This window comes from Theobroma cacao, chromosome 7, assembly GCF_000208745.1.
Source record: "Theobroma cacao cultivar B97-61/B2 chromosome 7, Criollo_cocoa_genome_V2, whole genome shotgun sequence".
Taxonomy (NCBI): domain Eukaryota; kingdom Viridiplantae; phylum Streptophyta; class Magnoliopsida; order Malvales; family Malvaceae; genus Theobroma; species Theobroma cacao.
This window is the reverse complement of record NC_030856.1, coordinates 4,292,596-4,308,867: the sequence shown is the minus strand read 5'-3', so window position 1 is coordinate 4,308,867 and position 16,272 is coordinate 4,292,596. Positions and strand designations below refer to the sequence as shown.

Genomic DNA, 16,272 nt, shown 5'->3' with positions numbered 1-16,272 from the left:
GAAATAACTCTTATGATTGAGGAGCTAAGTATGATTAAGAGGCTTTGAATTATCCTTTCTTTGTTGAGTCATCTCCCTTACACATAACAACTTACTAGACAAGGAACTTGGATTTAGAGGTATTCACGGGACGAATTACTTGTCCATCTAGAATCCATCTCACATATAATTTAAGTAGGTTATATTGAACTCAACCCGATATTTAAATATTACAAATATTAATCGTGTACTTGCCAAAGATTTATGGCATGATCCGAAAATGAATAACATCCAAAAGGGAAGACAAGCATATGGCACTAACATGGTAACAACGTATGGTAGTTGACTTGGAAAATGACACTTCAACATATAAAAGAGTTTTGTTTGTTCAATGTTCCATCTTTCCATCCATCTTCAACCTTCAACCTTTTCTTTTATGTATTATATATATATATATATCCCCTCCCTTAACCTAATCTCCACAAGCAGCTCGCCTTGTGTCACGGTCCCAACGTGATTGACGGTGTCCCTCTCTCTAATTAGAAACCTTTTCCATCCCACTTGGATATTTATTTATCCATTTTTCTTCTTAATTTTCTTCATAAATATTTGTCTTATGCTATGCACGAGGAGGGTATTAACATTATCTTTAATTACATAATGTAACTGAAGTTTGATTTTCGAGTTCTAATGCTCTCTTTTTTATACATACATATAAATTCATAACGAAAGCATCCATGGAGTGTTAATCGATATTAATTTCCATTATTTCATGAAATCAAATTATGGGTAGTGCTACAATGACTAATCACCACATTTTAAAAAAATGGAAAAGTTTATTAACGGTTGCTTATTGGATCGAGTTTGTCTTTATGGTGGAGCTTAAGATACATAAGATTTTACTTACTATAGATAGTTAGGTATTTCATTATCATTTAATTATATAGTGTCATCTCGTAAATATATAAAGATAAAAATTTAAACATTTTTCAATATAAATTTTTTTAAGAATTATTGACTTTTAAATTTATTAATTAAAGATGTAATAACATTCCGTTCATTGATAATAATATAAAATCTATTTATGGGTCAACAAGAGAAATTTGAGAGATTGTAGACAACAAGAAAAAAATATTATGTGGTTGAAGTTAAACTTCTGATGTCAATGTTATATTTTAGCTGATTTCATGGATATAAGAAGGTTAATTTGTACTCTATATATTTTTGTAAGCTTACTATGTAATCTAGTATATATATTAAGTTAATTTAACTTATCTTATCCAAAATTGTATTATAAAATACATCATTGTTGTAACGCAAAGTGTGTCATTATTCATTAAACTTAAACTTTAATTTAATTATCTTTTACATCTCTCTTTAATGGCACAAATATATATATATATATATATATATATATATATATTAATTAAATATGAGTAAAGAGGATTAATGGTTAAGTTCAAGATTAAGCTTAAACAAAGAGTTAATAGAGAACAAAGAATAACGGAACCTATATTTTTTCAGAAAGCATAGAGAGTAGGAAATGGATGAAGTGTCACAGCCATGGAACCACAGCCATAGATATGCATCTTACGTGAGGTGTTTTTCAATCTCTTTACAAAAGGAGAGGAGCTTGAAATTAATTTTTTTTTTTAATTTTAGTGTAAAATCAAGATTTGATATTAACTTAATTTAGTACAATCATTAAAAATCTTTATCAACTAACTAAATTAATCGATATATTAATTCTTAATATCTCATTAGGTGGGCAATTTATCCTCAAAATTTTCAACCCATCTTGCATATAACTTTTAATATACAATTCCTTCAAAATTAAAAATTTTATTAAATGGTAAAAAATCATAACTCGCAATGTCCAAAAATCGGTTATGTAATGCTTAAAAACCACAAAAACTACTGAATTTCATTTAACAAAATCAATAACTTCAAACAACACACCATATTCCATTTAACAATATAATCAATGAATATGTTTACTTGACGAATAATGCTCAAAACGCTAAAAAGTTTTTTCTCATGTATAAAAAATCACTCCTAAATGTTTAAAATGCTCAAAGATTTTTCTTCGTATATCAAAAACCAATCCAAAATACTCAAAATGCTTATAAAGATTTTTCTTTCTGGTAAGAAATACTCTAGAGATGAATGGTTTGACGAAGAATGCTCAAAAGATATGAGTCGATTTGAGGCGTGGACCTAAACATATGGATTGATTTCATTAAGGGTAATTTTGTTCAAAATTAATTTTTTTTAGTTAAAAATAGTTAAAATTATAGAGAAAGTTATTTTAAAAAACATCTTATTTATGAGTGTATTTTTGAAAGGAACCCATAAGATTTTTCTTACTATAGATAGCTAGGGGTTACGTTATCATTTAATTATACAGTGTCATCTCGTAATTATATAAAAATAAAAATTTAAAAAATTTTCAACATAAATTTTTTTAAGAATTATTGACTTTTAAATTTATTAATTAAAGATGTAATAGCATTCAATTCATTGATAATAATATAAAATCTATTTATGGGTCAACAAGAGAAATTCAAGAGATTGTCGACAATAAGAAAAAAAAATTTTTATAGTCGTAGTCAAACTTCTGAGGTCAATGTTATATTTTAGCTGATTTCATGGATATAAGAAGGTTAATTTGTACTCTATATATTTTTGTAAGCTTATTATGTAATCAAGCATATATTAAGTTAGTTTATCTTATCTTATCCTAAATTGTATTATAAAATACATCATCGTTGTAATGCAAAGTGTGTCGTTATTCACTAAACTTAAATTTTAATTTAATTATCTTTAATGTCTCTCTTTAATGGCACAAAAAAAAAGAAAAAAAAAGAGAAATATATATTAATGAAATATGAGTAAAGAGGATTAATGGTTAAGTTCAAGATTAAGGTTTTTTTTTTTTTTTATTGATTGAGAGAAAGGGAATTCAAACTCTATTTTTTAAACAAGAAGATTATATATAAACCAATAAATTAAATATTTGGATTCAAATTCAAGATTAAGCTCAAACAAAAGAGTTAATGGAGAACAAAGCCAGGAACCTATATTTTTTCAGAAAGCATAGAGAGTAGGAAATGGATGAAGTGTCACGGCCACAACCACAGCCATAGACATGCATCTTATGTTAGGTGTTTTTCAATCTCTTTACAAAAGAAGAGGAGCGTGAAATTAATTATTTTTTTTCATTTTAGTGTAATTTGATATTAACTTAAATTAGTACAATCATTAAAAATCTTTATCAATTAACTAAATTAATTGATATATTAATTCTTAATATCTCATTAGGTGGGCAATTTGTCCTCAAAATTTTCAACCCATCTTGCATTTAATTTTTAATACACAATTCCTTTAAAATTAAAATTTTTAATAAATGGTAAAAAATCATAGCTCGCAACAAACTATATACTCAAAATTCAATTTAAAAATTTTAAATTCGATTCATAAAAATTTACAAAAAATTGATTATTTAATCATAAATTAAAAATGTATTAAATAATGTATTATTCACGTAGAGACAAACCAAAAGTGGTGACAGGAAGTGATCTTTTCGTTTTTAATTTTTTTTTATTATATATATACAATTTGAGATATATAAATTAATGATCATGTATGATTATCCTTTAGACATCTTTCATATAAAATCTTAAATCGATCACTGTATTCACATACATAAATAATTTTTTTATAATATAAAAAAATAATTGTTTTCTTAGTATCTTTGATGAGATATGGTTTGATAAATGTCAAAATATGCATCATCATCATGTGGAATACACCAAAATTCCGTTATATCAAGTTTGGACATAAATCTTCAAGATTGCACTTTTCCACAGCCTAATTACATCTCTTACGTAAAACAAAGTCCAAAATTGCTGCTGTGAAAACTAAATTATTTTCCCATTTTGCTCGAGAAAATTGACTTTGTGAATAAGTAAATGGTTTCGACTTATATAATATTATAAATAAAGATTTTTTTATTTAATAAGTAAATTTTTTTAATTGAAAGCGTGTGTCCGTGACACTTAAGCTCGTAAAAAAGTTAGGACAACGAAATAATTGAAAATTGTGGCAAATTAATTTTTTATTAGAAAAAAAAAATTAATTACCAAATCTTAGAATTAAGAAAAAAAGAAATAATTTAAAAAGGGAAGAGATAGGGACGTTTGTGATCGTGGCCATGTGAGCCAATGCGGCGGATTTTAGTAAAGTTTTAAACATAAACGGACCCTTTGGACGTCAACTTTAACGGTCGTTATGTCCAGATTCTTTGCACTAGGTTTGGTAAACGGCGTTAAGGTTTTGTTAGATTGCTCGTCTTTTTCTTTCAATTTTTCTCATTTAAGAAATTTGTTATATTCGATTATATGAAGTTTTAAATAAAAAATAAAAAATAACATTCCCAATTTTTTGATAAAAAAATAGTAGTCTTATAACACTTTCATGCACAGAAAAAAAATTGATTAAAATTCACGAGAAATTGATTCATAAATATCGTTAGGGTTGTTTTTTATTTATTTCTCTTTTGATAAATTCAAAAGCTTGAACTTTTTTTTAATTATTTTTTAACAAGCTTAGATTATAAAAAAAACTTATTAAATGAGGATGATACTTGTAGAAGTTATAAAGGAAGAAATTTCTTGATCAATTCAATTTTTATAGATTATTTTGAATATGAAATGACTAGAATGATTTTGATTTTGGGTATTTGGTTATGACTGGAGAAGGAATTGATTTAACACAAAAAAGAACTTTACAAATTGGGATCTTGATGAAGAATTAATTAAGTGAAATAGAACAAGAATATGTTGAAGATTATTATAAAAAATAAAAAAAATAAAAATTTTAAATAAAAAATTTTGTGTATTATAATTTATTTTTTAAAAAATAATTTTACGTCACATATTTTAATTTGAAAGTGTGAATATATGTTTTTATAAGTAATTTGATAGAATTTAAATGTTTATGTATATATTTAAACAAATAAATAATTATTTTTAATTATTAATTTTCCAAAATTATTTTTTTAAAAAAATATAAATACTTTTGGATTTTTTTCTCTCTCAGTAACATGTAATCAAGAGTAATGTATTTCCCCGCCCTTAACGCCGTTAGAGAGACAAGAAATTAAGTTGAACGCTCCCAACGGTCCCTACAAGTTCTCTTATCGAAAGACCGTTAATTTTTACGGCCGTCAACTCTGTCCCCTCCAAAGCCGCGTAAAAGTGGGTCCCTTTCGATCGTTTGGTCCCAGCACATCAACCATTCCCTTCTAACCAATTTAATTATTAAATTTTTTATTTAATTTTCCCATTTTATTGAGATCCCAAAAATGTTTTTTATGTTAAAAAAATACAATAAAGCTTGACTTGCAGGACTTTCATGGAGCTTTCTGTTATTAAATTCGAAAGCTTATGGAAAAGCTACTAAGAGCTCATAAAATTCAAAGCTTTTTTCATTGTACTGACAAGAAGGAAGAGAGATAAACAGCTGGTTTTTTGTGGGAAGTGATACATTCCCAGGCTGCTTCAGATACTTTGACAATATAGAAAAAGAAAATTTTTTTTCTACTAAACTGGTGGGGTCCTCTTAGTTTTCTCTGTAAATGACAGCCTAATCAACAGCCTGGAAAAGTTGGGTTTATATGCAGAAGCAGCTGCTACACTTTTTGAAAAGAAAGGGTTCTTTTTTTTCTCGGTGACAATCATGTTATCTCAACTTGGCTTTTGTCTTTGAACCCCAAAAGAGTTGAACTCAAAACCCGTTACAGGGAATAGCTGGTTGTTTCCCACATTGGCTGCATTTGGGAGGTAAGGGTATTGATAAAGTTTTGATCTTTGAAGTAAAGTTTATGAAATTTTTGCATTGTGTTGTAATGTTTAAGGTTGTAGATGGGTAAGCATTGGGGTGAATTAGATCTGAGTTTTGGAAAGATATGAATTTGGGGGGTTGAGTTACTGGGATTTTGAAGGAGTTCCTTGAGGTTTATATATATATATATATATATTTGGAGTTTTGTGGGATTTTGGGGTTTCTGTAGATCTTAGTTTTCAGGGCTTAAGGCATTGTTTTGATGCTTTTTTGTTAATGGTTTGTTAAGTTGCGATTATTGTTAGGCATTTTTGAGTTATTGAAAAAGTGGAAGATGAAAGTAGGGAAATTTGTGGCGTTGGTTTTAGCTGTTGTTTTGTTTGAGTTTTTGGGTTGTAGAACACAGGCTTCGTTCACTCCTGCTGATAACTACTTGATTGTTTGTGGTTCCTCACAAAATGTCACATTCCAAGGTAGAACTTTTGTTCCTGATTCGGGCCATTCCTCTCTTTCTTTGACGAGTGGAAGTTCTTTTGTTGCTAGTTCTAATTCTAGTGTTCCATCTTCAATATATCAATCGGCTCGCATTTTTTCTGGCATTGCTTCTTACAAGTTTAATATCAAGCAAGAAGGTCGGCATTGGGTCCGGCTCTATTTTTATCCTCTTCCAAAATCAGGCCAGAACTTGACCTCCGCTCCAATAACAGTTGTCACTGATGGTTTTGTGCTATTGAATAACTTCACTTTCAAGAACTATAATGGTTCTTTCTTGTTCAAGGAGTATGCAATCAATGTGACTTCTGATACCTTGACCCTTACCTTCATTTCTTCAAACAATTCAGTTTCATTTGTTAATGCAATCGAAGTTGTCTCCATCCCAGATGCAATCCTTCCTGACCAGGCATTAGCTCTGAATCCTTCTACTCCTTTTAGTGGTCTTTCAGAATTTGCCATGGAAACTGTTTATAGGTTGAGCATGGGTGGGCCGCTAATCACTGCCCAGAATGATACCCTTGGAAGAACATGGGAGAATGATGTGAAATATCTCCATGTAAACAGTTCTGCTCTGAATGTTTCTGTCAATCCCGGTTCTATCAAATATACGACTTCGGTTACACCAGAGACAGCACCAAATTGGGTCTATGCCACTGCTGAAGCCATGGGAGATGCAAATGTACCCAGCATGAACTTCAATGTAACTTGGGTCTTCCCTGTTGATCCAAACTTCAGGTATTTTGTACGGGTACATTTTTGTGATATCTTGAGTCAGTCTCTCAACACGTTGGTTTTCAATCTGTACATAAATGATGATATTGCTGTTGCAAGTCTTGACCTCTCGACGTTGACTGGTGGCCTAAACGTACCTTATTATAGGGACTTTATCTCCAATTCTTCAGCAGAGTCCGATACTTTGACTGTTAGTATTGGTCCAGATACAGTTGCAGACATCACTAATGCAACAATGAATGGATTGGAGATTATGAAAATCAGCAATGATGCTGGAAGCCTGGATGGGCTTTCTTCTGTGAAGAATCTCCTTCCTAAATCCTCCTCAAAGAAGAACAACATAGGGATAATAATTGGCTGTGTCGTTGGAGCTACAGCTGCAGTGGCATTAATTGGATTCTGCTATTGTTGCCTGGCATCACGCAAGTCAAAAACTACTCATCAAGGACATCCATGGTTGCCTTTACCCTTGTATGGAAACTCTCAGACAATGACCAAAATGTCCACAACATCACAGAAGAGTGGAACAGCAAGCTGCATTTCATTGGCTTCTTCCAATCTCGGCCGGTTCTTCTCCTTCCAAGAAATCCTTGATGCTACCAACAAATTTGATGAGAGCCTACTTCTTGGAGTTGGTGGTTTTGGAAGGGTCTACAAGGGAACACTTGAAGATGGAACTAAAGTTGCTGTTAAAAGAGGTAACCCCAGATCTGAGCAAGGTCTTGCGGAGTTCCGCACTGAAATTGAAATGTTATCGAAACTTCGCCACCGCCACCTTGTCTCTCTTATTGGGTACTGTGATGAAAGATCAGAAATGGTTCTTGTTTATGAATATATGGCTAATGGACCCCTTAGAAGTCATCTTTATGGAACAAATCTCCCACCTCTATCATGGAAGCAACGACTAGAGATATGCATTGGGGCAGCTAGAGGACTTCATTATCTCCACACCGGTGCAGCCCAAAGCATTATTCACCGAGATGTGAAGACAACAAATATTCTTTTGGATGAGAATTTTGTAGCCAAAGTAGCAGATTTCGGTCTCTCAAAAACTGGTCCAGCTTTAGATCAGACACATGTGAGTACTGCTGTTAAGGGTAGCTTTGGTTACCTTGATCCTGAATATTTCAGAAGGCAGCAACTCACAGAGAAGTCAGATGTGTATTCATTTGGGGTGGTTCTGATGGAAGTTCTCTGCACTAGGCCAGCTTTAAATCCTGTTCTCCCAAGAGAACAAGTTAATATTGCAGAATGGGCAATGAGCTGGCAGAAGAAAGGTATGTTGGATCAAATCATGGATTCTAATCTGGTGGGGAAAGTGAATCCAGCTTCTCTTAAGAAATATGGAGAGACAGCCGAGAAGTGCCTGGCTGAGCACGGCATTGACAGGCCATCAATGGGAGACGTTTTATGGAACCTCGAATATGCTCTTCAGCTGGAGGAGACCTCATCAGCACTAATGGAACCTGATGATAACAGCACCAACCATATCCCAGCCATTCAGTTGACACCACTTGAGCAATTTGATAACAGTGTGAGCATGATTGATGGGGGGAATTCTGGCACTGATGATGATGCTGAAGATGCTGCTACAAGTGCAGTATTTTCACAACTAGTAAACCCTCGTGGACGATAGATGACAAGTGGTCCTGCCCTTGCTGTGATCTTAAGCCACTGGACATCATTCTGAAGATTCAGTTCTCCTTCCCTGATAAATACTTGGGAACATCCCAAGAGATGGAATGAAGGTTTTTCTTCTTATCACATTGTTCTGGTTTTTTTTTCCTCAAAATTTTCATTCATAATATATTTAGTTTGTAATATAGGAGAGTGATGGCTACCAATCAGTCCATCAGAAAGATTGCATGTACCGTACTATAAAATTCCATTATTGTTGATCTAATTCATCTGGGTTCCAGATGCCCCATGTTATTATTACACAGTTACCAGATAAGGAATATGTTATTTGTCTTCTGTTCACTGGATGAGTTCATTCTATTAAGGCATCACTTACTAGTTTTAGCTGCTGAACTGACTAGCAATGTTGGAATTCCGTTACCTTTCATTTTGATCTCAAGTTATGGTTAGCTCCTGGATTGTTTCTTGCTCTGACAAGCTCTGGAATACATTGGCATCTTCCTTACTAGTCGAGTAAATGTAGGAAAATGAAAAGCGATGCTCACATCTGGTTATTAACCATAAAAAAGAAATAATGCTAATTGTTTCCCAAAATAAACAATTGAATAAATTTTTTTGATAAGCCTCATATTTGGCAACAAAATAATTACCTTTTAACGACGTAAAGCCATTATAAAAAGCATCGATTCAAACCCAGAAATTTGATTACCAAAAAAATAAAAATAAATTACTGGATGATTTTGTTGATGTTTCTCAACTTGAAATATTTTTCTGTAATTATTTTAGTTTTTTCAGTTGTGATTTACATGGACTGAGATTGACAGAGACCTCGGAGATAAAAATCAACCTCGACAACACAACTTGAAAAAAATCAAAGAAACTAGAATGATTTGAGATTTTTATGACTTATACTTGGCAAGGGTGTTTAACATGACAAGACAACGTAATGTTAAGTACGGAGTAAGCTAAGAAATGGCATATGCACTGGTGGTATGCTCTTACGTTTAAAAGGTAAAATAACTCGGCTTAAGTAGCTTAAAATCGAATTAATTTACTAAAGTTGATTAATCCATTAAATCAATTAATGGTAACATCGACCGATTCAGTTAATATTTATCCAAAAATTTGGTCAAGTAATGGAATTTTATTACTAATTTAACCGAATTAATTGAATGCTCACCTCTATTTCGTCTTCAAATATTTGCCGTTACATGAGTATGAATTTTCATTTTACTTCTCTCTCTCCTATGAGATAAAGAGAAATTATATTGTAAAGTTAACCTGTTTGATGAACCGCAAAATCTTGATTTACCAAGGGAAAGAAACAAAATAAACAGAAAGACACTTAAAATTTTATCATTTCAGAGAGGAAAACACAATCAACATATTCTTATACTGCATGCCAATCTTTCATTTATTTCTTAAGAACAGGAAGTAATTTATTCTGTGAGTATCGGAAAGTCCATTATTATCTCCTACAAACTATTCCACTTCCACTAGAGGCTCCACTGGTGCAGTCTAGGGTGCCAAAGTCCATCAGCAATGAATCTGTTTGGTCCAGAACTCCGGCTGGGGAGAATATACAGGACCTGCATTCTGCAGAGAGAAGTGATGAGGTCCTGTAATTGTCTTCCCCTCCCACTACTGGCATGGCCACTCCTGGCTTTGCAGGGTTCACGAAGTCTGGCTGGTAAGTCCTACCAAGCACTCCTTCAACTTTTGAAGATAAGCCATAGAATTTGAATTGCACCTCCAAGTGAGCAAGAGCATTATTAGAGGGTATTTGGTAGTTATGGATCCTATCATCTTCCTTGGTTACTGGCACCGCATTGACTGAAATCTCAGCAATCTCTGGTAGAGTCACTAAGACACTATTCTTTTCAGATGTTCTCTCTACTTTAAGGTCACTCTCTGGGGATTGCCATGAAGATAGATGGCCATCTGGTATGACAATATCCTTCCCATTGTAAGAGAACTTCAGATGGTCAAATTCCTCATCCCAAGTTGCTGTATGTTTGGCCTCAAGAGAGAAGGTTTGAGTACCAAAGAGGACACCAAGTGCTTGGATCCAGGTATAGTCCCTGGTTCTGCCTGCTGGCCTCAGGCCAATGAACCTGGCATTGATTTGGAGGTTGAGATCTGATACCAAGCTGAAATGTTCATTGCTCTTCCCATGGAAGTAGAACACAATGCCATCTCCACCAATGAATCTCGGGTCCAAGCATGCTGCTCCAGGGGCGTTACAGTTGGGTTTCCGATCTATAATCACAAAATAAAATCTTGTTAGAACTTCTAAATCCACATTAAATATAAGTTTATCATGAAAAACTAGTGGTTTGTAGTTCTAACTTTTGCATTCAGCCTGGCAAATGGGGGAATCACAATTAAAATAACAAACTTTGGCTCCGGGGTTTGATGGCCTTGTTGAAGGGCATTGAGCTGGGCATCTCATAGTCCTGCGAAAGCATCTACTCCTGGGTGAAAAGCAGGTCGTCGTCACTGGACGATTCTGTGCATCAATCTTCACCAGGGCTGATATCAATAGCAACAGAATAATCGAGTAGGAATTGTTGCAAAAGGCCTTCATCTTCTGCTTCAATGGCCTAAGCTCCAAAAAAAGAAGGCCTTAGACCCAACTTCAGAGGCACATTCTTGTGATCTGTTATACTCTCTTTATAGAAATTGACAAGTTGGAATAATTTTGTAATCTTCTACCATTATAAGTAACCTTGTTAGAATCTTATTCTAGAATTTAGCTCAATTTTGAAGCAGGAACATGATCTAGCCTGGACTGTTGACAGGGTTAATTACTAAAATCTTGGTCAATGCTTTGGGACTCGTAATTATGATCTAAAATTTGGCAGTTGACAATCTCCTATTTTGCTTTGAGATGGCTTCGTTTTTGGTTTAAGTGATAGCAAAAAGCTTTTGGTCAGGCTAAGCACCTTTGGCATGGCGTTAATGCCTTTCTAAAGTTCATTGCTGGGCTTTTCAGCAAGTTAAAAGCTTGTATGGGCAAATTTCAAACATGACAAAATAACACAAAAAAAGGAAAACCAGTAGGATATATTTCACATATTGTAGGATATATTTCACATATTGACACCAAATGACTATAACTGAGCCTTCCCTACGTAGTCAATGCAGAGGAAACCAATAGTTCACCTCTGGAAGGAGGAAACAGAACAATTCAGGCCTGTAACTCCCAGAAATTGAGAGTGACAAATCTGAATCATCCCCAAAATTCTGTACAAAAGATAAAAGTTCCCTGGGCTCCCCATTCACTGCCCATTTCTCTCAATATCAACAAACGCTATTGACATGACCTGCGCATAAAACAAACACCTACAGGATTCCCACGTCCTATGCCCAGACCATCAAGACTCAAAAAAAAAAAAAAAACAGGACTCAATCCTAGTCTCTGTACATACAAAACATTGCAAAAATGACAGCTCCTAAAAGTAACAAAAGCCACTTTTATCCAGCAAGAGTCCATCCAAACCCAAGACCCCCTGTTCTCCTTTGCATCACCATCAGATACACACAACCCAGAAACATTATTACTGGAAAAGGCAGTCTAACAATTGTCCAGGTCAAACCGCTTAACCGTCACAGATTTGAGTCCATCAAAATCATGCACAAAAAGCACACACCAGGCATCAATCCAGCACTTTGATAAGGTCTTGAGTGCGCTGAACCCCTGCTTTTGCGAGTCGATCAGCTAGTTTATTATTATCTCTAAACGTGTGCTTGACCTCCCAGTTTATGACATCCTTCTTAAGCCTCTTGACGTGGAGAATCCATGTCCTCAGCCTCCATGGACCTTCAGATGGCAGATTCACCCACTTGATGGTGTTACTTGAATCGCTTTCAGTAATCAAGGAATGGGTTGAACACCATTTTGAAGCAATGAATAGAATGAAAGCCTATCACCAGAAATCCTTGCACGAACAGGAACCAGACCGAAAATGGTGGAAGCGTTGACCATCTCTTACAATAAGATGCCTGCCTGTAACCTTGGAGGTAAACTTCAAAAACGAGTGACAATCAACACAAGTTTGAAGGTTCTTTATGATTGTAAGAGTGGTTCCCAGGTCAGTACTGATTAGTCCCCACGCAACAGCCAATCTTTCACTGTGAACCTTCAGAGCCTCCTCTTTTTCTTCAATTTCCAAGTCATGAATCACCATATCTATTTCAGCAATATACCCAGCTTTCTTGAGTTTAATATTAAGCTCATCCAACTTTTTGTAGATGTTAGCAGACCGATTATGTGATCTATCTCCAGCAACAAAAACATGTATATAGCCATTGATCTCAATCTGGCTCCGACCAGGTTCTTTAACCAATCCTCTATTCTTCAACATGCTTCTTGTTATAGCTGCTTCCTTCCACTTTCCTCCAGATGCATATAAATTAGCCATCAAAACATAATTACTGGTGTTTCCAGGATTTAACTCTAACAACTTCCTGGCTATATATTCTCCAAGATCAACATTGCGATATTTCCTGCACGCACTAAGCAATGGAGCCCAAACTTGAGCTTGTACTTGCACGGGAATTTCCTGGATGGTTTTCAGGGCCAAGTCGAAGTGACCAGCTCTACCAAGAAGATCGACCAAGCAAGTATAATGCTCTATACTAGGTTCTATTCCATAAATCGTTTTCATGTCTTTGAAATACTTCAATCCATCCTCCACCAACCCTGAATGACTGCAAGCCAATAATATGCTTGTGAAAACAACATGATCTAAGCTGAAGGATTCAGTTATTTGCATCTGATGAAATAGGTTCAGAGCCTCATTTCCCATGCCATGAATTGCATAACCATTTATCATGGAACTCCAAACAGCTAAGTCTTTATGTAAAACTTTCACAAATACTTCTTCTGCCTTCTCCACTATCCCACATTTGCAGTACATGTGAATCAATGAGGTCTGGACCTGCCGATTTGATGCCAACCCATTTATTTTCGCATAATGTTCTATCTCCTTCCCCAAACTTGGAGACCCCAAATCAGCACAGGCAGAGAGTATGGTGGCAAAGGTTGCTTCATTTGGTTTGAGCCCGGTTCTCAATAACCTCTTGAATAAATCCAATGCTTCAGCAGGGTAACCAAACTGAGTATACGCTGCAATCATGGATGTCCACAAGAAAATACATTTCTCATCTACCATTTCAAATACTCTTCGAGCAGAGCCAATGTCACCGCATTTTGCATACATGTTAAGAACCAAGTTATCCATCAGATCTTCACCATCATATCCACATTTCAGAACTAACGAATGAATTGATGATGCTAATGGCAAATTCCCTGCCTGTACACAACCTGAAATGATCTTAATGAACAGCACCATATCCTGACTAACACCTCCCACTTTTCTCATTCTACTAAATAGATTGAATGCTTCCCCAACATTTCCAACATTTACATAGCCACCAATTATAGTAGTCCATGAAAGGATCGATCTTTCATCCATAGTATCAAAAACAGAACGAGCTCCATCGATAAAACCAAATTTAACATACATATTCATCAGCGAATTTGCTAAAGGAATCTCACATTGTAGCAATCCGATTTTAAATATGCAACAGTGCATTGATAAGCCTAGTTGAAGATTGGCGCAAGCAGCCACGACACTGATAAAAGTGGAAGCACTTAGTTCAAAACCAAGAACCCACATTACTTTCAACAGCTTTATTGCTTCCGTTACACGGAAGCCACGACAATAAGCAGAAATCATAGTGTTCCAAGAAATAACATTTCTTGAAAGCATTTCGTCGAACACATTGCGAGCAGAGACTAGACATGAGCATTTGGAGTACATGTATAGAAGAGATGTTTGTACGAAGATGTCGTGTACGAAGCCAAGTTGGAGCACGTGGGCGTGGAGCTTCGTGCCGTCACGAAGAGAAGTGAGGGCTGCGCATGCCTTGAAGAGTAATGGGAAAGTAAAGCTGTTTCCATGAACATTAGAGTTGTGTAACATTGAAGAGTAGATTTTGAGGGTGTCCGCGAAGTGACCATTGTTTATTGAGCTTCTGATCCTTAGGTTGACAAGATAAATATTGAGTACGTGAGACGAAACAACTTTGACCGCCATGTTCTCTTCAAATCAATTTGAGCATGGAAGTAAGCCTTTTCTAAGCAAGTTGCCCTCCAAATCCAAGTAGCTATCTTTACTCAAGGCAAGTTGATTAGCCCTTGTCTCCATCCTTTATTCTAATTAAACTTATAATAACCCTTTGAACACTTTCACCGGAAAACCAATTTTCAGTCACTGGAAAAACATGGAGGATTCCGGTGGAGGATGTTGTAGATGTTGCCGCAGCTTCATCTTCACTCTTAATAGAACCTACCTTAAACTCTTAATAACCCTTTCCAAGTATGATATACTTGGAACGTGACAGTTTATGATTTTCCAAACAAAAGTTATGTCATAGGTAACGTTTTTGATGCCAGGGTTTTACCATGGTCACCAAAAAGAAGGCTAAAGGACCCTGGTCAAGGGATAGTTAACACGACGGTGGCTTTGCGAGTGGTTTCGGAGAATGGGACGGTGGTTTTCAGGGTGGGTTTAGCGAACGGAAGTGAAGTTTAAGACCATGTTTTGGTATACAAAGAATCATAAGATTATATGGTACACCAAAGATGGGAAATCTGTGAAGTTTTTGAGGTTGCTTAATGTCGTGACGTGCGGGTCCGGGAACCCGTCCGTCAGACGCGGGGCGAAAAATTAAAAATCTCAAAATTGTGGGAGTCGTCACCAATCTTTTTTATCTAGGTGTGATTGGTCACCTATTAACCCGGTTCTTAATCGACGAAGTCCTAAATTAATTTTAGGCCCGTCAAAAGAACGAGAATTGGTCCACGTTTTTTTTTAAAGATGGGTTCGGGAGTGCGGTTACGCACGGAGAAGGGTTAGCACCTCCGTGACGCCCGTTCTACGAACGGTACCACTTAATCTTAAGTTATCTTAATATAGCTTTTTCTTAGTTTAATCCCTCTTTTATTAATTAAATTTTTATTGAATTGTCAGACTGAGTTTTTTACTTGGTCTTACGTATGCATATGATGCAGGCGTAGAATGATGTCGTGACTTGGTTATTTTAAATGATGGAGTCGGTAATCTTTTATCGGAAAATTATTCGAAGACTATCCCAACGCTTTGGTGAAGTCTCGAAATCTTCCTCACCTAGAGATATCCCCGGAAGAACTCGTCTCTACAAGCTCCTCAGGAAAATCCCATCATGGGGATTCCCGTGCCATTTGCAAAATAAGGGTGGCGTGCGATGACAGTATAAAATGATGGTATCTATATGCACGCGTTTATTGATTGTTTAAAAAATTTGATTATTTATTTATTATTTATTATTTTTATATATACTTTATTTTTTGGTTATTTAAAATCCATGTTTGTTGTTGGTCAATTTTTTTTACTTGATTACAAAGCTTATCTAATAGATAATTAATTAATTTTTAAACGATTGGATTAACTTTATTTAGTAATATTTATTTAAATTAACGAAATCTTTCTACATATAATATTTTCTAATAATGACTATTTGACTTAATGGGTTTTG

At 34.8% G+C, this 16,272-nt stretch overlaps 3 protein-coding genes across 3 annotated transcripts; 1 reads left to right on the top strand and 2 right to left on the bottom strand.

Moving 5' to 3' along the window:
* On the top strand, nucleotides 5,376-9,030 carry LOC18593849 (receptor-like protein kinase THESEUS 1). The gene has a single exon (XM_018125003.1). It carries the CDS (start codon nucleotides 6,158-6,160, stop codon nucleotides 8,684-8,686), a length of 2,529 nt encoding a protein of 842 aa, XP_017980492.1. The 5' UTR covers nucleotides 5,376-6,157; the 3' UTR covers nucleotides 8,687-9,030.
* On the bottom strand, nucleotides 10,098-11,275 carry LOC18593848. The gene is made up of 2 exons (XM_018124221.1): nucleotides 11,038-11,275; nucleotides 10,098-10,947 (listed from the first exon to the last, which is right to left on the bottom strand). Exons 1-2 carry the CDS (start codon nucleotides 11,273-11,275, stop codon nucleotides 10,157-10,159), a joined length of 1,029 nt encoding a protein of 342 aa, XP_017979710.1. The 3' UTR covers nucleotides 10,098-10,156.
* LOC18593847 (pentatricopeptide repeat-containing protein At4g21065) lies at nucleotides 11,799-15,368 on the bottom strand. Its single transcript, XM_018125019.1, has one exon. The coding sequence runs from the start codon at nucleotides 14,790-14,792 to the stop codon at nucleotides 12,618-12,620; it is 2,175 nt and encodes a 724-aa protein (XP_017980508.1). The 5' UTR covers nucleotides 14,793-15,368; the 3' UTR covers nucleotides 11,799-12,617.

What these genes read in the sequence shown, in the direction of transcription:
- LOC18593847 (XM_018125019.1), bottom strand. Translation starts at nt 14,792, where the DNA reads ATGGCGGTCAAAGTTGTTTCGTCTCACGTACTCAATATTTATCTTGTC.
- LOC18593848 (XM_018124221.1), bottom strand. Translation starts at nt 11,275, where the DNA reads ATGAAGGCCTTTTGCAACAATTCCTACTCGATTATTCTGTTGCTATTG. An exon ending in TTGCCAGGCTGAATGCAAAA is followed by an intron (nt 10,948 to 11,037) that starts GTTAGAACTACA and finishes TTGTGATTATAG; the next exon opens with ATCGGAAACCCAACTGTAAC.
- LOC18593849 (XM_018125003.1), top strand. Translation starts at nt 6,158, where the DNA reads ATGAAAGTAGGGAAATTTGTGGCGTTGGTTTTAGCTGTTGTTTTGTTT.